Here is a 21113-nt window from a genome sequence, read left to right on the forward strand (position 1 = left end):
GGAGACATGACTACAAACTAAATACAGTAATTTTTTTGAGAACCAGCATATAATTGCTAGTCTCTCAACTTTGCAACCAGTCAGTGACTTCATCTTCTTTAGGTTACCAGGTATTTTGTTTGCTTGCTTTAAAAGACTGAGTTTTAGCACTTGACACTGTTTTCACTGTACTCCAAGCTGAGAGACTATAGCAGAAAGTTCATCTATATTTAGCTCAGCTTATTGGGCCCTTTCTTTGCTCTCTAGCCAGTAGAAGCAGATTAGTTTTCCTCTTTTTGAAAGATGTTAAATCAAGTCAGATACCTTGCAACAAATGAAGATCCCAATCCTAAACACTTGGCGCATGTGAGTGGTCCCGGTGAAGTAATTGGAAATCAGTGGGATTGCTCCCATGTTTAAAATTAAGCATCTTTTATTAAATGTTGTTTGTATTATCATGATGCTTAGGAGCCCCTGTCATGGCCTAGGACTGCATTGTGCTAGGTGCTGTACAAACATAGAACAAAAACAGTCCCTGCCCGCAAAGAGCTTCCAACCTAAATATAAGACAAAAGAAAACCGACCGCTATAGACAGCCCAACAGGAGTACAGAAAACAATGAGACAGTTTTGGTCAGCATGATAGGCAGTAACCCCCGCACACCAATAGCCTGACTGTTGTCAAGTGTGTTTTTGTAGGCTTTGTGGCAAAAGAGAGTTTTAAGGAGGGATTTGAAGGAGAATAATGAGTTAGCTTTTTATGGTTGTCTCCTCTCAAGTGTGAAGGGCAGCATGGGAGAAAGCACAAAGGTGCTTGTTAGTGAATTTATTGAGCGAGGGATAGAGTCTAATATAGTCTGCCACCATCAGATGCGGGAGTCAAACTTTCGATACTGTATGAAAGATAGGTAGGGTGGGGATAGGTCCTGAAGGGTCTTGAAAGTGAAGACAAGTAGATTGTTTGATACAATAGAGCAGTGGTTCTCAACCTTTCCAGACTACTGTACCCCTTTCAGGAGTTAGATTTGTCTTGCCTACCCCCAAGTTTCACCTCACTTATAAACTACTTGCTTACAAAATCAGACATAAAAGTACAAAAGTGTCACAGCCACACTATTACTGAAAGATTGCTGACTTTCTCATTTTGTCTGTATGAAATTTTAGTTTGTACTAACTTTGCTAGTGCTATTTATGTAGCCTGTTGTAAAACTAGGCAAATAGCTAGATGAGTTGATGTACCCCCGGCAAGACCCCTGTATGCCCCCAGGGGTACATGTACTCCTGATTGAGAACCACTACAGTAGAGCACATGCCTAAGTGTTTGCAGGATAGGGATCTAAGTTGAAGACTTATCTGGTAAACAGGATTTGAAAGTTAATGTTTGCAAATGTTTTTGACAGTGTAAATGAGATTGTAAACTTTCTTCTTAGTGAGCTCTTCTCAGGAAGCAATGTGTCTTTGTATTTGTTCATGCAGCACTTGATTGAGGTGTCTGGGTGATGCTGCGGTATAAATATTTAATAATAAAAGAATTGTATAAATGCTGAGTATAAATTAACTTGTACCATATCTAGTTATTATTCCCTCTAGTTTTAGGATGGAAGGTACTGATCCAGTTAAGATGCTTTTTGAGAAATGTGACCTGCATGATTTTTTAAAATAAAGCTCTATTTTTAATTAATATTTTGACGTTGGTGTTCTTCAGTTCTTCAAGTCAGTAATAAATAACCAACTGGTATAACCATCACAATCCACTAACAGTCCATACTCAGAGGGCCAGCATCTAAATTTGCTTTTTTATTTTCTATTCAAATACTGTAATAAAAAAATAAAAACACACTTAAGATAATGCAAAATGTTATCAAGCAATTGAAATGGAGAAGATATATTTTATCTAAACTAAATATGCAAGAGAACCAGGACTATAGGGAGCCAATCGGTGGGGACGTTGGTAATTTGTTACAGAGATGATTTCTATGAGTAACAATGAAGGCAAAGTCAGACAAGGTTCTTGATGATACCTTACTGGCTGTGAACTCTGAGCTATGGAAGGAAACTTATAACAAGAAAGGTTTAATTAAGAAAGCATGGGGAAAATGAAGTGGTGTGTCCCTTTTATTATGCTTTGTAAGCACCTGGAGTACATGCACATGACCTATGCAATAATCTGTTTGCAATAGGTGATAAGGACATCGTCTAGGGGCATATTTTGAGATGGATAATAAATTGGGATGTGTTGTAAACACTGAGAGAAATCATTCAGAGGTACCTACAGAAATTAAAAATACATGCAGAAGGCAACTGAATGATACTGAACCTGGAAAAAAAAATCCACCTTACTTTTCCTCTCTTTTTTTGTTGTAGACAGCTCTATCCTTCTACCACTCAGGCTTTCAAGCTCAGTCTTATGTAAATAATCTCCCTCCTCATCCTTCATGTCCTCCAAAGCTTGGTTCTCCAAATCCTGCTGCTCTTATTGCTCTGTAACAGTGTGGTTCTCTGTCCCCTTCTAGTGGCTGAACCATATAAAGGTTTGATTTTGCCTCTGGCTTTGAGGTAAGAGAACTACTGATTGTGGATGTCTCATGCTTTTAGATCCAGAGATCCAAGGTCAATCACCACTACTAGTGACCCATCCAGGAGTGACGCATTACATTTACCGCTCTTAAAATTACTAGTAATAATTGTATTGTATCACAGTGTACATGACATTGTATGAATGTCAGTGCAAATCACTTAGAGGGTCTCTCCCTTGAAGGCCTTATAATCTAAAGGTGAAAAATCTTTCTCCCTTTTCACCTCAATGTTGCTACTAAAATCTTCCTTTCCTGCCACACAAATCATGACACTCATCCTATTAAATCCACACACTCTGTCAAACTCTGCATCAATTTCAAACTTTTCATATATTCCCAAAAAGAACTGATCAACTCATGCCTTGTCTTTCTGCCCTGATTTTTCTCCTAATCCCCCTCTCCTCCCAGTCTGCCCTCCTCAAAGCCTTCTTGTTTGCTAGCTTCTTCACACTTGTTTTTGTATCTAGTTCGAAGCCGCCTCTTATGTCTGAAACTCTTCCCTTCTTGTGTACCACACAATCTTTTTTTTTATTGAAATCTCTTGATAAAACACTACTACTACTACTTTCACGTGGTCTTTGAGGCAACAGCTATCTTCCTCTAGTCTGTGTCTAAGAGTGTACAAAACTAAATGGTGTACAAGGTTACACTAATGAAGAAAGAATGTTTTCCTGTGGTACTAGGCATAGAATGAGTTATGGATTCAAATTAAACAAAAATATTAGACTGATCAAGAAAAATTTTCTGGTAGTGAGATCCATTGGCCTGAGACATAGTCATACAAGAAAGCACTAGAGAGTGTTCTGTAAGGGACAGTTCTGCATTAGCAGTGGGGGTGAACAAGATGACCTAAGCATATTTCTTCCAACTCTAATTCCTATTTTTGGAGGGAGGGGGGAGTATTGAGATTGGATCAGAAAGGAACAGAGGGTCCTGTGGCACCTTTAAGACTAACAGAAGTATTGGAGCATAAGCTTTCGTGGGTGAATGCCCACTTCATCAGAAAGGAATGATCTCTATAGGGTTATCACTATTCAGTATACCAAGAGCAAAATTTGTCCAGAACCGGATAAATAGTTAAGGAATATCACAAGATATGCTTTCTGGAAAGGATGGGGACTGAGTAGGTGGTAAAACTTAGTCGTTTTTGTCCTAAATGTATTGATTTATACATAAATGCATTGGATAATCTGCTATGACAGTAATGCAAAAAAAATTTAAAAATGGGAGACAGAGATGATAGGTAAATATGGAACAACTTGTCTCCTATATCCAGATTGAACAGGATCGATTCAGTACAAAACTGGGAAACCTTCAGATTCTTGACTTCTGATTTCACTTTATCTGACGGGAGGGGAGAGATTTACTTTCTCAATTACTGGAGCAAGTCTGAGTTGACATAATAGTAGCACAGTATCATCAACAAATATCTCTGATATAGAATCCTTAGTCTGAAACTTGGCATGTGAAGTACTGGGGGAGAGAGAACTTTTTGATCCCAGGTAAATGTGTGTACCATATTTTGTTAACTCTTTAAAATCCATATGAAATTGTAATTTGATTTTCCAATTTGTATTTTTTTTAATATATAATGTTTTAAAATGCCATTTTTGAACAAAGCCTAAATGATCCATCACATCATATGAAATGCCTATTTTTAAATATTGCCTAAAATGCATATTTATCTGGGAAACTAAGAATAGCAGTTTATTTTGGGGGCATTTATTCTTTTTCAGCTCCATGATATTGTGCCGTGGTGAATAATACTTCAGTGTTCTACTTCAAGAATGTCTTTCATTAAAAAAAAAAAAAAAAAATCTGTCTCGCATTGTCTCCCTGGTAAAGATGACTTGTCTTCAAAATAGTAAATTGTAAATTCTTTTGAACTTCAATTTGCTTTTATAGTCAGTTTTCCACAACACAGTATCATGACAAAGCTTATGAAAAACAGCGCTTTTCCCTTTTTGTTGTCTCATTTCATACAAACAAGGGCCCAGGCAAGGAATTTACAAGAACCTGATAATTATGAATTAAATAAAGTTATCAGATTGCTAAGTAACAGTATTATACATGGAGACAGCCCCAAAATCCTTAGCAACTACTCACTTTCTGATTTGTTTTCCAGAGTCGACAACTGGAATCTGAAACCGGGACAACGGAGGAGCACAGCCTAAACAAGGAAGCCCGGAAATGGGCCACCCGTGTGGCACGTGAGCACAAAAACATCATCCATAATCAACGGGTAGGTTGAAAATAAATAAATGCATCAGGCGACATGAGAAAAATACAAACAAGCTGAAGAGATGCTAAATTAAGATCTATTACATGGATTATAATAACTTGAATTTAATGTTGAAGTGCACAGGAGGGATGGACACCTCGTATCATGTCTTAGTGAGACTACCAGCAGCATTGACTTGACAATTTTTGTGATTATTTTTCTCACTGGGGCTTCACTTCAAGAGAGCACCTCTATTCACACTAGCACTTAAGAATATGCTGAAGTCAGGGGGCATTAAACACATGCTTAAAATTAAGTAAATATTTAAGTGTTTTCCAGAATCAGGGAGTTATTTTGTTAATTTACTTTGAGGATTATGATTATTATTGTTTTATTTTCTCCAGCTCTCTTTTAATCCTCTCACCCAAAAGCACTTTGTGCTCTTGCAGACATACAAATCCGGAATGCAAGTTGCCCCAACCAGTTAAGCCATACTCTCACAAAATAAATCACCCATCCTACCTTGTCTTACCACTCATCATCTCTCAACTCACTCCTTCAACAAGCACTGTAAAGTATGTGGGTTTTGATGGGATTGTCTTCAGGTGTAAAGATCATCATGAGAACAAGAGTGTGAAGTGTCACTTGAATGTTAGATCATAGTTGTAACATCATGATGCTTTACTAGGATTTTGGGGCATTTTCAGAATAGTTTTCCTATGATATAATTTTACCTATAAAAGATTGAACTTTTTAAATGGGGTTGCATCAGTCTGCAGAGTTTTTATCCTGCAGTGTAGCACTACTCATCACTCTGGCATCTGAATATGATTAGTTCCGTGAATTGTCTCAGATACTATCTTATAGACAGTGCACATGAATGTACCAAGTATATGGCATCTTTCTCTTATTTTTGATAGGCACTTGAGGAGTTAGAATGCCATGGCCCTGTGGTGTCTGAACAAAGCCGAGCAGAACTGGATCAGAAAATAGATGAAGCCAGAGAGAGTATCCGCAAAGCTGAGGTGAGAGAGAAATTATTCTGGCATGTTTTTTGGTTCCTTAGGCAGTGGCATGTCTATTACAGCAGCTTAATTTGTGTGTGAAAAATCCAGACTTCTAGCATCAAAGGATCAGGGAACTTTAAATTAAGACATGGCATTTCTCTTTGATTTCATTCCACTAAAATCATGACATCAATTTAGTGCAAGGCTCAAGAGATTAGATGAGCAATAAAAAAATAAAATAAAATCCTCCTGGCGATATGGATGATTAAATTTACTATATTTTTTTCCACTGTGCCCTGATCAAGAAGGTAGGAATTTCAGCTTCTGTCTTCTCTCAAGTTACATAGATGGTAAAACAACCTGAAATTTAAACTGTTTCATCACACCTAAAGGAACTAATATCAGAAAATGTTAGTCATAAATCTGCCTTTAGGTTTGGGACCCTTTGTAGCAGCTAACCATATGTTCACTTGCACTGACTATGCAGCAGTATTTAGATAGATGGATGGATGGAAGGAAGGAAGGAAAACAGGTTAAGTAATCTTTCTGGTATCTTTCTGCATTTTGTGCTCCCCAAAGATACTGTTGAAAAGGTCATAGCGGGTTATGAGGCCTGTTCCAGATTAATGAAGAGATTGTGAAGAAAGGAAATATAGTGCCTTCATTTTTAGCTAGGCAATATTATGTTGCTAAAAGTGAACTTTTATGGTCACTGATTCAAAAAAACCCATTGGCAAGAACAGAAACTGATCTGTTAGACTTTCATCTGAGTGGGATGCATAATTAAAGCTGTAGAGCAAACATAATTATTTCATTTAAGTGGCGTCTCATATTGCCAGACAGTCAAGGTACCTGGTGTGATTAGGAATGTGACTTACTATTTGGGATGTGAGGTAGGAGAAACTTGAGTAATAGGAGTTTCCAGTTTATGGTATGATAAGCTTTCAAACTTACACAGAGCTCTTCTTCAGGTCTGGGAGTGTCACAGCTAAATACAAGATAGAACACATTGTTTAGCATGAATATTTAACACATATTTCAAGGGACCTTTCAGGGTCATATGGTCGATTAACACCCCTCCATCATAGGGAGGAACAGAAGGGAGGGAAGCATCTGGGCAGGGGAGGGGATGTTAGTGGGATATAGATTGTTATAATATCTATGGCTTCTGTGTAATAAAGCTCGTCTCTCTCACCAATAGAAGTTGGTCCAATAAAAGATATTACCTCCCCCACCTTGTCTCTCAAAAGAAGGGCAGTTCTTCTGAGATACTTCACTAAAATAATTTTAGACAGAAATCACAAATTGACTAAGCCAAGGCACAGGAGGGTTTACATACAATTGAAAGTAGAGAGAAAAAGGCCAAGAGGCAGAAGATATATAGAAAAAAAGACGTGGGATGAGAACTGAACCTTGTAGTATACCATAGAGGAGAATGGTTTTGTTCCAGAATTGGAACTGTTGGCAGAGAAAGCTTGATTATGGAGGAGCAGAAGCACAGCAGGAGGGAACTACACCCCTAGCTATGAAGGTGACCCATAATGAGAATGAAGAGGAAAAAGAAAGCTGCAAATTCCAGTTTTACTTCACCTCATGAGGAACAAGTGGAGAGTAATGTACACATGACACACTAAACACTAGAAAATAGAAGAATGAGTAGAGTGCATACAATATTATTTTATATAAGATGTGATACACTGTATCTGGTACAAAGCTAACACTGAAAACTAAAGTATTTGCACTGTCTCCCCTGCTTCCTTAGCACGGTCTGGTATTTTGTAATTGAGACATTTCTCTGTCCTTCCCAGTGTGAGATCACATTCTATTTTACAAAAGAAGATGGTGAAAGTGCCAGGTCCTTGAGTCTAAGTATCCTTCAGTGGTTAGTTGAGCTTCTCTAACCCTTTCTTGCTTCTCTTTTGATGAATGCTTTTTACTGTATACACCAAAGAAATTTAAAGTGCTCTCATAGATTTCTTGAATGATGGGTATGTAAACTGCTTCATATGTTTGTGAACCTTATGTGTGGCCACAGAATTTACTTAGTGTTTAATAAAAAAAGTTTACCTGAGCCCAAATAATGGAGCCTTTAAACTTTTCAACTGAATTTTCCTCTTGGCCCTCCCCTTTTGTCATCTGCAGTCCTCAGCAATCACCTGTCCATGTCAGAACTCTTTAAAGGGGCACTGTCAGGCAGTTTTAGGCTCATAATTTGTTTTGTAAAAAAACAAAATCTTTGCAAAGACAAGCTGCAGTAGAAAAATTTCCATGAACTTTAAGTTTTCAGTGGAAACATCTCTTGCAGGATTTGAAACCCAAACATTTGCAACGCTCTGCTAATTCAGGAGAACCAGCAAGTGAAACTGATAGAGACAAACTGTAAACAAAAGAAGTTGAATCAGTATCTGTAATTGCCCCAGTAGCGCAAAAAGTAAAACCAACACCATTAGGGCTCTCAGATGTATGGGATTATGTGGCATTCCATTCAGTTCAGTCCAGTCCCGGTCCTCCCATACCAGTTTCTCAAGCAGCGTACTCCAGAGAACAAGTTGCTGCTGGCTTGTAGGTAGCAGGAGAAGGAGAACCCTCCTGTTATAGCTCTGGGCCCCATGCTTTTCTCTGTCCCTCCTCTCCTAGGAACAAAGAGGGGGTCTAAAGAGCTAGCAGGAGCCAACAGTAGATTTTAGCTAGGGAAGAGGAGGAAGCCATTCTGCAGGGCCCACGCATAATTCACAGGAACAAGGAGAAGGGAGGTGGGAGCAGAGCTGGGCCCAGGCAGCTGAGCTCTTTCTGGTCCCTCCTCTCCTTTTCCCGCTTTGTGAATTGTCAGGTCCTCCCCTTTCTCCCCCTTACCCTATCCAAAATTTTCTCTTAGCTTCTGGGTAGCTCCCCCGCCTTCTCTTTCATGATCCTTTGCAGGCAGGGGAGAGAGGAACAGATAGGCCTATAACAAGAGCAAAAGCAACTTGGGATCAGGCTGTCCCCTGGAACAGCAGCTGCCACCCCTACCCCAAGATAGAGAGGAATCAACAGGCATTCATTTTGGAGGAGTCTTGCCTTAATAGAAAGGGAGAAAGGGGACCCTGCATTAAGTGTGCAGGAGGGAAACATGAATTAGTGTGGGGATGGGAGAAGCATGAATATTATGGAGGGGCTGCTTTAATTTTTGGGGGGTAACCTGGAAAATGGCTCCTCCCTCCCTATGTCTCCCTTCCTCTGGGGCCCACAAGAAGGCTCAAGAGCATTCCCCTCACCAGATCCCCACCCTCAGCCCCAAATGACCAAAATATGACAACTGCATTTTGTTTCATGTTCACACAGGACACTACAGATCTCACTGGTTTTTAAGGCTCAAACTAGTTTTTAAACAATGTGTTTTTGTTGTATGACTCAAACCCATTTTGCAGTCCGTAATAGGCCAGTGTGACCCTTCCATCAACCTGTAATGGATTGCAAAAGCTGGCCCATCGGACTCGCCCAATGAAAAAAATCCATTAAAAAACAGTGTTTTTTATTTAAACCTATTCACATTCAACTCTTATTGAAGTAATTGGATGTTGAGGATGCTCAGCATATTGCACCATTGGGCCTTATGTGGGCGGCCCAAACCAGATCACTCTCTTGCACTGAGGTTCAGGATATTATCACCTTGCCAAGTTATATCCTTCCTTTTGCAAAACTGTAGGGAATGCTGGGGTATTTGTAAACAGGACTGATATTTACTCTGCCATCTCCTGAAAATGTCTAATATCAGCATACGGATTATAACAGGATAAGTCATATTTTAGATTCACGTTATCAGTCAATGGACTTTGCTTGCTAATTAGACGAGAGGGAGGTTGATTGATGCTCTATTATTTGTTGTCAGACCAGTCAGTGCTTAGAAGTGGAAAAGTCCCATCCCTCCTAATTTAGTACAACAGTCTCAGAGAGAGTAGTCAAGCTAACAAGTGTATATATTGCAGGAGAGACCAAATTAGCTACCTTCATTAAAAATTGGGATCCTTTCCTTACCAGAATAGATTAAAAATACCCTTCACTGTCTCCAAACTAGAGTGACAGGAATATGGAGAATTGCAACTTTCTCCCACAGTAAGATGTGGAGACTGGATCGAAAAATTTGGATTGATGTTTATCACTGGTTTAAAAAAAAATACTTTAACGGAGTTTTTCCCCACTGGTACAGGATATTTTTAGAGACTTGTTAGTTCAGTTTATTTACTCATCCCTTTTGCCTGGGGCAGACTCCTTGATGAAGTCAGGGAAATCAGAACTCACCCCCAAATTGTTCTCATTTAATTAGCGAATATACAGCGGCTCTATTTAATTGATGTAAAACACTTCCTTTGTTTGTTACTATGTTCCACTTAAAGATGAGCAAAGTTCTGATAATTTGAAAATCAGAACATGCCTGATGTGAGCATCGGCACTGAACAAGATGTTCTACCCACAATGGTTGATACTGAGGGCTTGGCTACATGGCAAGTTACTGCACTGCACGTCAGAGTGTGATTCTACAGGGCACTGCCTTGCTGCCCAGGAATGTCCTGTGTGAACGCTGCTACACCACAGCAGAAGTCCCAGTGTGCAGCTGTGCATACTTTTACTTGTAAGTACAGTATGCTAAGCCTTGCTGTGAGACTTCCGCTGCGCTGTAGCAGTGTCCATGTTTCATATTTTCATAGAGGGACCATTAAATCATTTAGTCTGACGTCCTGTATTTATGTGGGACCTTACTGCTCGGCGAGCTTGTGCATTGTAGATTCACGTCCTGGCTTGCTGTGTAAACAAGCCCTGAATCTTAAAGCTTAGATTCTGGGGAATTGTGTAAAAATCTATTGAAGGAATTCTCTCACAGGCAAGAAAAGCCTTAACCACTCTTTATTTAAGTGATGGTAAAAGCTTTCCCATTTGATTGTGACAAAGAAAAACACATATAAGGCAAAAGCGTTTTAGTTTGAATAGAAGAGAATAGAACATACATGGCTGAAAAGGAGTATATGTTGCCCCTTTTTATTTTATTTTTTTTTAAGTGCCCTTGAAATTCTGTTGCCCTATACTGTCACTTAGGAAAATAAGATGTTTATATTGCCTCTTTGCACTTATTCAACAAAGGGAGGAAAATATGCCAGAACAACTGTATATTAAATGCTCATCTTTGACAACATTGAGGCAACTTTCTGGGCATTTTATAGCTTTTAGTTCAGGCTATGAAGGTAATCTGAAGGGGATCTGGTTGTCCTTAAAATACCTTTCCTTTTCTCCCTAGACTGCTTCCCTTTACCTTAATTTTTCCTCTCCATTTGACATTACTACATCTACTGATCTGTATTGCAGAAGCAAGTACGAGGTAGTAAAATCTGAAACTGTTCACTTGGATTCCCTATTCTTTTTTTAATCTACATAAAATCCTGTCTCCTGGACTCTTCTGCTAGATTACTTGATTATTTCTTCTTTCTCTCACTCTCCTCTCTGTCCAGGGCCGGCTCCAGCATTTCTGCCGCCCCAAGCAAAAAAAAAAAACCCCCGCCCCCGGCCGCCACTCGGCAACAGGTCCTTCGCCCCTAGAGGGAGTGAGGGACCTGCCGCCCCCGAATTGCCGCAGGTGCCGCCCCTCTCCCTTGGCCGCCCCAAGCACCTGCTTGTTAAGCTGGTGCCTGGAGCCGGCCCTGTCTCTGTCTCAGTCAAAATATAGAGCAGTGGTGGGCAACCTGCGGTCCGTGGGCCGCACGCGGCCCGTCAGGGTAATCTGCTGGCGAACCGCGGCCACTGGAAGCTGCAGGCGGCCGTGCAAATGTAAACAAACTGTCTGATGGCCCACCAGCAGATTACGCTGACGGGCCGCAGGTTGCCCACCACTGATAGAGAGCCTCTCACTAAGATCACCTTTTGTTAGGTATCGCCAGATAATATAACTGGTTGTAAGGCTAAAGAAACTTCTCTTGACCTGGAAGAGAGAATACCCATCTGTGCTGAGACACCTTTGCTCTGGTAGGAGAACAGGGACTCCATAGCAATTAATCCTATTTTCATTTACATTTTGCCTCATAATTAGGATATCTATAGCTGTCAAGAGACTGTTTGTACCAGATTAGATTTGATTAAGACTCATTATGGTGCTGTTTTCTTCATTTGATTAGTTCAAGAGTTTAGTAGAGCCAAACACCACTTAAATCTATCTTTAATTGTAAATTGGGGACTACTTTCCCCCTCCCCTTATTTTAGTTCATGGATATTTATTAAGGTCTGACTGGAACAATTCTGTTTTACTAGTTGTGCATCTGCTATTGTAACCCACACACTCCTGGGTGTCGTGCTCTATTCCATCTAGTGGCACCAAGACCATAGATTCATAGATTCTAGGACTGGAAGGGACCTCGAGAGGTCATCGAGTCCAGTCCCCTGCCCTCATGGCAGGACCAAATACTGTCTAGACCATCCCTGATAGACATTTATCTAACCTACTCTTAAATATCTCCAGAGATGGAGATTCCACAACCTCCTTAGGCAATTTATTCCAGTGTTTAACCACCCTGACACTTAGAGAGAGATTAATGAGTTTGCTCTACAGCCTTAGCTAATAGCCAGGTGGCTTTTAGCTCATGCTGTACAGGCTCATGCACTAAGCTCCAGAGGCCCCAGGTTCAATCCCGCCCACCAACAACCAGGGTCTGTCGGCATTACACAATCTCAGAGTATAATCTATTAATTATGTGCCCCTTCTGATTTTACTGTATCTCAATTCATATATCTACATTTCAGTGATCAGACTGTTATTGTTTGCACGTTTTTGCTGCTGTATCTTTCCACCTTACTGCTGATTTAAGTGGTGGTGTTCTCAGCTCATAATAATTGTGAGAAAATCTAATTCCCTTTGCTTCTGCCAAAATAATTAAGTGGAATAAGGAAATCAACAGAAAATTCAATTTGTGAAATATCACTTGCTTCTGTCGATGGTTTTGCTAAGAAAACTCACGCTCGGGAGAATAGTGTGAAGTAAATAAATTGCCTATCCAATAAGAAATCTGTATGATCCTATCAATCTTTCCATAAGTAAATGACTGATTTGAAAAACCAAAGTTACTTTGACATCTACAGATCATGAATTTTAAATTGGCTTAGTGGGAAATAGTTTAAGTACAACTAGACAAATAAGAATTTTATTTTAAGGATGATATGGTCAAAAGTTACATCATGGTATTATGAAGAGGTATAAACAAATCTGCAGTACTTGATCAGCTCTCATCCTGGTCACAATGTTGCAAAAATTCATTTACTATGTTTGAGAATCAATGACACCTTGCAGTGATAAACTTCAGTGATGATTTTTTTCTAAGCAGGTGCTACAAACGACGCATGTAGACTATGTAGACAGTGATTCCAAACCTTGGTAAATATTTAACACTATATCTTGTTGATACCCAAATTTAGAGACAGGTTTGCCAACTAGGGGAGGAGACCTTGAGGGATTTATGTGGCTCAGTGAGAATACAGTTAGATTGTTCATCAGTGGACATTCCACAGCTGAAAGTTGATTTATTTCTGAAGATTATTTTTTATTACAGGCTTGACAGGATGTTTTCAAGTTGGTAGAAAATAGATGAGATTTAAAAGTTTAAAGATTCATGAAGAGAGAACTGTTAAATTGTTTGTCTGATTTCTTACTATGTGCTTGAGTGCTAGGTACTCTTAAATCCACCTTAAAAACAAAATATTAATTTATTCAAGATTAAAATACTGTGTGAATCGATGTGCCAGGATGGATCTCGGTACTGCAAAACTTAAGCATCACTATTCTAGGATCTCGAGACTACAGGGAATATCTCAGAATTTCCTGTATTCTTGTAAGTGCATCTGGGATTAGTCTGGTCTAAGATAACTGTTAAAGTAGCTTTCTGTGTAATTCTCCTTTCCTGTAACACACATGAATTCTTGACTTTTGGAGGAATTGGCATCCTTTAGTGTAGTTCTTTCCTTCATCTTTGGAATGTGGATCATGGTTTTCAGTGCTCCCTTGCTTCTCAGATACATAGTTTGAATTTGGCAATGTTCACTTTCAGTTTGTGGTGTTAAAAATACAGATTGTTTGAAGACCTTTTGTGCCTTTAACATATGGATCGTCTCCAAAACCCGCTTGAGCTGTTGGCTAACTTACTGTGAATTCCAGTTGAAGGAATGGTATTTCCAGTTTTGTGTTCTCTGCAAAGCCATGATTTTTTTGAAATGCTAAGTTGATTCACATTTCTTCATCTGATTTTGGCCTGGTCTACACTACGACTTTAATTCGGATTTAGCTGCGTTAATCCGAATTAACCCTTCACCCGTCCACACTACAGAGCCAGTTAATTCGAATTAAAGGGCACTTAAAATCGATTTCTGTACTCCACCTCGACGAGCTGAGTAGCGCCTAAATCGATTTTGTTAATTCGAATTAGGGTTAGTGTGGCCGCACACCACCGAATTACTGTGTTTAAATTAATGGGGTAGTGTGGCCGCACACCACCAAATTAATGTGGTTAAAAACCGAATTAATGTGCTTAGTGTGGCCGCGCACAATCGAATTTATACAACCTGTTTCCCAAATTCGAATTATCTAAATTCGGATTAATCCCGTAGTGTAGACATACCCTTTGTTTTTTAATCTTAAAGTAGTATCCTTTAACTGTCTCCATTTCCCATACAAATGTCTCAGATTGGCTATAGATGTGGAAATAATTCTGAGAACCCTCTGTGTTAAAAGTAAAGATAACATCAGTAATTCAGAAGTTTTTGTGACGACCTGTTTGCCACATTCAATTTCTTTCTAAATTAATAACTTGCTTGACACCACAATTAAAATGTTACACAAGACATGGAAGACGATAGGTTAAATCAATTGATTATGATACCATTTGCAGTAGGACTGTTCACTTTATAAATGGTCACAAATAAAACTTAAAAAGAGCATTCTTCATTTGCAAAGATCTGGTTTTTCATTGTGGATCCAATGTTGCTTCAAGATGTTAATCAGAGTTCTTATTTACATTGGAAGCTGAAGTGAGCGTACCATTCTTTTGCACCCAGGTAGTCATTCATTTTTCAATTGTTCAATTTTTAAAGCTTTCCTTTTGAAAAGCTCTGTTGCTTTTCATACTGTGGAAATCATTCTGTTGAGGAATGTCCAGAGGAACATCAGTTTGTTTAATGGCTGTGCTGCATAGACTTAAAAGTAACTAAGGCTGGCAGTGCACCAGAAGGATTTTGGAACCTCTAACAAACTCTGTATATTTTTATAAATGACTGTCTAAAACAAGTGGTTGCACCAATAAAGGAAAATAGTTGATATAAAATTTAGCATTTTGTAACTATATTAAGATATTGTTTTGATATTCCAATAAAATGCTAATGAACAGGAAGATTAAAGTTTTTCAAAAGATAACTTCAGAAAACACAACAGTACTTCAGGGACAGTATGGAAAATTCATAATATGGCTTGCACACCGGGCCTTCATAATCCTGCAAAGCACACAATTGCAGGCCCTTCACTTCCCCCAAATTTAAGTGAATAAGAAATGAAAAGGAGAAATCTGTGGCGGAGGTAGGGGAGAAGTTTACTTTCATGGAGAGCCTTACAAAAAGAGACTTGTCTTTTCTGATTTGTTTGTATAAGGCTAGCACTGTGTGGCCTTGACCTACAATATTACGGCCTGTTACTACAGTATTATGGAGATGCTGGTTGTGACTTCATACTTCAGGTTGAGCTCAATTTTGCTCTTAAAATGGGGATTCAACCTCTTCGTTTTGTATGAAAAATACTAAGTATTCTCCACAAGCTTGATTCATGACATCACTACAGGACAGAGTTAAAGTCGTTTGGGTGTCTTAACTGTGCATTCCTTACCTTAACATCTTTAGGTTTCTTTTAAGTGTAACCTGAACACTGGGTATATATGTGGGGTTTAGAGATAATGACATTACATCCCATAATGCTTTTACTCTTACCTTACTGATATATACTCTCAACCTTAACTTCATCTTAATGGGTTTTTTATGTCTGGGAGTAAATAATAAATATATTTACTTAAAAATAAAAAATATTTATAGTGTGACTAGATTCTCAAGGTTAAAAAAGCAGGACCCTTCTCCTGTGGGAGCAGAGTTCAAAGAGGTATGGTTTTAGCAAGTGTCAGGGAAGTGTGCATATTAGAGTTTGCAGCTGGGAAAGGAAAAGCAAAGACTTCCCATTCATCCTCCTTTTAAGAGAGCTCCTGGTTCTGACTCACAGGATGTCTTTTTTTGATCGTTTGTTTTGTTTACACAATAACTTTTGTTTATGAATAATGGTATCCAGCAATAATATATGGCAGTTCAGTTCAATTAAACAGTGCGTTACAGTTTTATAACAATGTTCCTTCAAGGTGCGATGACTTGGAGTTGCAGACACACCACAGGGTGCTGCTGGTTATCCCCTTCTATCCCCCTAGGGACTCGGGTATCTTCAGAAGGGAAAATTAGGGCCCAAAAGAGGGGCAAAACGTCATCCGGGAGGACAATAAGATTCAGAGAAGAAATTTTTTTTCCATCTTTTTCTTTCCCCCTTTTGTCATAGCAAAAAATGAAGTGCAAAAAGCAAAATCTTTATTTTTTTTCTTGCTTTTGTGATTTTACAGGGCTGAAACTTATTCACAATTAATCAAACACTATAGTTGTAACAGATTTTTAGCACGTACAGTAGGTCACCTTTTCTGGAATTCTGTACTTGCTTTTTTTTTAATTCTTTCAAAAGATGCTATTTAAAGAGATTTGTCACTAAGGGGTTTTGGGGACGCAAATGAACAGTTGGTTTCCTACAGGCCCTTTTCTTGCATTATTTATTGATGACTAGAAATAAACCTACACATCGTTACATTACTGTTCAGAAATGTATTATTTTGGCTGGTTATTCACAGGAAGCTGTGAAACTTATTGTTGCTTCTTTTCATTTCTTTAGTTTTGAAGCAGGAATTTATCCTCATTTTTTGTAAACTATAGACCCAGATACTGATCTTTAATTCACACAGGAGTAGTAAATACACAACAGGATTTCTTCTTCCATGTAATACAAACATGGGGAGCACATGAAATATAAATAAAACAATATTTTATCTTCAGTCTTATTTTTCTTAATTTTAACTTTATTTCTTTATTATATTTTCATAACTCATCATCAGAAAGACCTAGGTTGGATAAATGGGCATTGTGCAGACCACTATTTATTAGCCAGCTTGAACAGTTTAAGGCTTTTGAATTTGGCATAAAAACATTCTAATTCTGAGCTATTAAACAGTCCTTGTAAAAACACCCATGTTCTGTACTGAGGCTTAATTAAAACTTTGAAATACGGGTAATGTCCAGGTTTCAGCTGCTCATGTTTAGCACCCTGGGGTATTAAAGCTGAGGTGCCTCCCAAAGGTTGGTTAGGGTCATAGGAAATATGAATAACTACTTGGTAAACAAAAGATACTCCCAATACAAGAGCAGCACGAGTGTCTGTCATAGGCTTGGTCTACACTAACCCCCCAAATCGAACTAAGGTACGCAACTTCAGCTACATGAATAACGTAGCTGAAGTTCGAAGTACCTTAGTTCGAACTTACCTCGGTCCACATGCAGCAGGCAGGCTCCCCCGTCGACTCCGCGGTACTCCTCTCGTCTAGCTGGAGTACCGCAGTCGACGGCGAGCACTTCCTGGTTCGACTTATCGCGTCCAGACAAGACGCGATAAGTCGAACCCAGAAGTTCGATCGCTCGCCGCCGAACTACCGGGTAAGTGTAGACATACCCATAGATGGTGCCATTTGGGGCCACTCACCCAGAGAGGAAGTACACCATATCCATCTCCTGGGGAGAGGATTCATAAGGGAAATGTTAAGGTGCAGAATCAATGGTTAAAGCCTTTACTCCATGATTGGAACTGTCTGGTTTCCTACAGGTAGCAGAAGTTTGAGAACTATTTAAACAGTTGATCTTGATCTCCCAGTTAGGGTACAGCGGTTTAGTAGATGTGGTACTGTGTGCACATCAAGAAGTAAAACACTTCTCTTTACCTTTTCATATACAGTATTTGTTTCTTACTCAGTTTTCAAATCAAATGCACTTATTGAAAAAGCTGCCCCTGTATGAGAAGGGGAATAAGGCCATGTCTACACTGTGGCAACTATACCGGTTTAGCTATGGCAACATAGTTATCTTGGCATAATCCCGTAGATTAGACACAGCCTCCAGCGACAGAAGTGTTTTTTCCATCAGTGTTGGGTATATCTACACTAGAAACGCTACAGAGGTTCTTCCATCACTGTAGTAAAGCCACCTCTCTGAGAGGCAGTAGCTCGGTCGATGGAAAAATTCTTCCATTGACCTAGCGGTGTCTACATTTGTGCTTATTTCAGCATAACTGCATCACACATCGGGACACACATCTCAAGGAATCAAGGTGAGTAACTTCTTCTTCTGTTGACCTAGCTACATCTACGCTGGGGATTAGATTGGCATAGCTGTAGTGCTCAGGGGTGTGGATTTTTCACACCCCCAAGCACCGTAGCTATCTCAACCTAAATTTTACATGTAGAACAGGCCTAAACTATACTGATAAGTCACCTTTATACTGGTATGAACATGTCCACACTAGATCTTGGGCCAATATAACTATATAGCTATAGATAGATATCACTTGTAACCAACATAGTCATACCTGTACAACTTTCAAGCGTAAACCAGGCCGAAACCTGCAAGTATTCTTTAGGTTTGTCTACACTAGGGAAAGCAACAGATGTTTGTGTCCTGGAACAAAAGTTTGTGGAGTGTCCAGACAAGCATGCATAAATCTGTTGGGTGGCTTGAGTTAATTGATTGCCAATTAACTTGTATTAGAAACTCTAGTGTCGACTTAGCTTTTGTGGTGTACCCCTTAGAGCCAGTTTAGCCTCATTTTACTTAGCATAATGCAAGGAACCCACAGGTCTGCATCTTGTAAAACATTGTCTTAAGTAAATTAGCATAAGCAAAGCTTAGGTCTGTGACCTTTAGCATAGATAAAGTGGGGGAGAGATAGGTCAGTGGTTTGAGCATTGGCCTGCTAAACCCAGGGTTGTGAGTTCAATCCTTGAGGGGGCCACTTGGGGATCTGGGGCAAAATCAGTACTTGGTCCTGCTAGTGAAGGCAGCGGGCCGGACTCGATGATCTTTTGGGGTCCCTTCCAGTTCTATGAGATAGGTATATCTCCATATATTATTTATTTATTATTAAAGTGGCCTAATGATCACCCTAGATTTTGGGAACTGGAAATAGCTTGCTTAAGAGGAAAGTTGGCATAAAATGAGACTAGGCAACTACAGGAATACTGAACTGATACTAAACTTTGATATGTTAGGATAGGATCATTGGCAGATGTCTAACCACAGATTTGCTTCAGCAATATGGTAATGAGTAAATAGGGATTAATATGCTATCCTAGTCGGTAAAGGCATCCCAATATTATGAGGGTGAGGAATTTGGATGTGGACAGTGGAGACTGGGTGTTTGTATGAATATTCATGGTGATTCCCAGGCTCTATATAAGCAAGAACCCAGATGAAGGAGGAGCTAGTCCTCCACCTTTCAATATTTTAATGCTATAATTTATCACCTATCTTCAAACATTGGGGATCTGGACCATCGGACCCATTTGGCATGTCAGAGACAGGCTGGTCCTTTGTCTCTTCACCTTTTACCACCAGATCTCCAATAAAGGGGTGTGAGTATATAAGTCTATGAGCATATGCTATGCAAGGAATAGCCTTTAAGATTTCTCTAATACTCTATAATTGCTATTTGCTTATGTGGTTTGGAGCTTTCTTGTCTCTATAAATTGTATTAATAAAGGAGGTTAAGGTTGTGTTTTGCTCTGCATGTGAATGCCCTTGCCATATACCCCGGGGTTCCCTACAAGATATTGAACTTGTCAATTTTGATTCTGTTGTGTCTGATTCTGGGGCAAGAACCTTAGCACACTCCCCTCATTAGCTGACTACCAATGGGCAGTCATTATAGGATCAGGCTACTTTGGGGACAGTCATCGGACTCAAAGGGTGACTTGTGTTAGCTAATAGGTTTGTAAATGCTGGCCTAGACCAGTGTTTCTCAAATGCGGCCACCGAGGCCGCATACAGGCACCAGGGCCTTTTCTTGCGGCCACAGCCTCCTGCACTGTGACTGGGGGGTGGGGGGGCGAGGGCGCAAAGCAGTGGCTTTTTTCCGAGGGCTGCCAGCAGCAGTTGGGCCTTGCCCCCCCGGAGACAGAAACACTGGGGGTACAGGCAGCTGGTGAGTTCCCCACTTTCCCCATGGGTAGGGGAGGCAGGCTTCAGCCATGGGGCCTCGGACTCCGTCCACACCACCCCCTACTTCCCCCCCACCCCCCATTGTCCCTGGGCCCTGCTGCTTCCATGCCCACCTCCCCATCCAGGGCTTAATTTGTCCCAGGGCTGAGTAAGTCTACTGTAAAAAGTGATATTAACAAACAAACAAATATTACTTTTCACAGCAGTAGACTTAAGAGCTAGCAAATCTTAGGGAAAAAAGCGCAACCAAAAAAGCAAAAGAAACAACAAAAAAGACAAGAACATGCAAAGCACCTTATTTGTGTTTCTGTTCTGTTTGTCCAGTAAAGAACAGAGACAACTGTAAATTATTTTTATTACTGAGTCTCAAAAAACCCTACATAAATAAATTACAGTGATTTTGACATGTATATGTGCATATTTATTTGTTTTTCCTAAAGTTAATTAAATATTTTAGGAAAAATTGTAAACACGGCCACCAGCCAGAGTTGGTGACCGCACTCTGAGGCCACCAAAACATTTGTTGTGAGAACCCCTGGCCTAGACAGTCTACAAACAGGACATAGTATCAGAGGAGTAGCCGTGTTAGTCTGGATCTGTAAAAAGCAACAGAGAGTCCTGTGGCACCTTTAAGACTAACAGATGTATTGGAGCATAAGCTTTCGTGGGTGAATGCCCACTTTGTGGTTTACCATAGTCTGAGGCATAGTATAAACCATAAATGTTTGTGCGGTGCCTAGATTAATGTTTATAACTGTGAATATATTAAGTTAATTGAGAATAAGTTACATTAAAACTGCAACAAAAATTATGGTCTAAACATATCTTGTGTCATTTTTCAGGGCATGGGAAAAGTCTTCATGTTGTAATACTGTATTAGAATGTGGTAGCATTTGGTACAACATCATTGCAATGCATTATGGTATGGTAAAGTTGCTCCAAAACTGTATGCATGTGAGAACCCATCTTAACAAAGCAACATAATGACTTGAAG

The 21113-nt window shown here is 39.6% G+C and overlaps 1 protein-coding gene across 3 annotated transcripts in view; it reads left to right on the forward strand.

Moving 5' to 3' along the window:
* Positions 1–21113, forward strand: part of FCHSD2 (FCH and double SH3 domains 2) — a 238053-nt gene that overhangs the window by 199317 nt on the left and 17623 nt on the right. For all 3 annotated transcript variants that reach the window (XM_026651594.2, XM_026651593.1, XM_026651596.1), the window contains 2 exons: positions 4680–4796; positions 5696–5800. In XM_026651594.2, coding sequence (XP_026507379.1) covers positions 4680–4796; positions 5696–5800 — 222 coding nt within the window. The remainder of the gene's footprint in view (positions 1–4679; positions 4797–5695; positions 5801–21113) is intronic.

Source organism: Terrapene carolina, unplaced genomic scaffold (assembly GCF_002925995.2).
Source record: "Terrapene carolina triunguis isolate 2854851 unplaced genomic scaffold, T_m_triunguis-2.0 Scaffold97, whole genome shotgun sequence".
Classification (NCBI taxonomy): domain Eukaryota; kingdom Metazoa; phylum Chordata; order Testudines; family Emydidae; genus Terrapene; species Terrapene triunguis.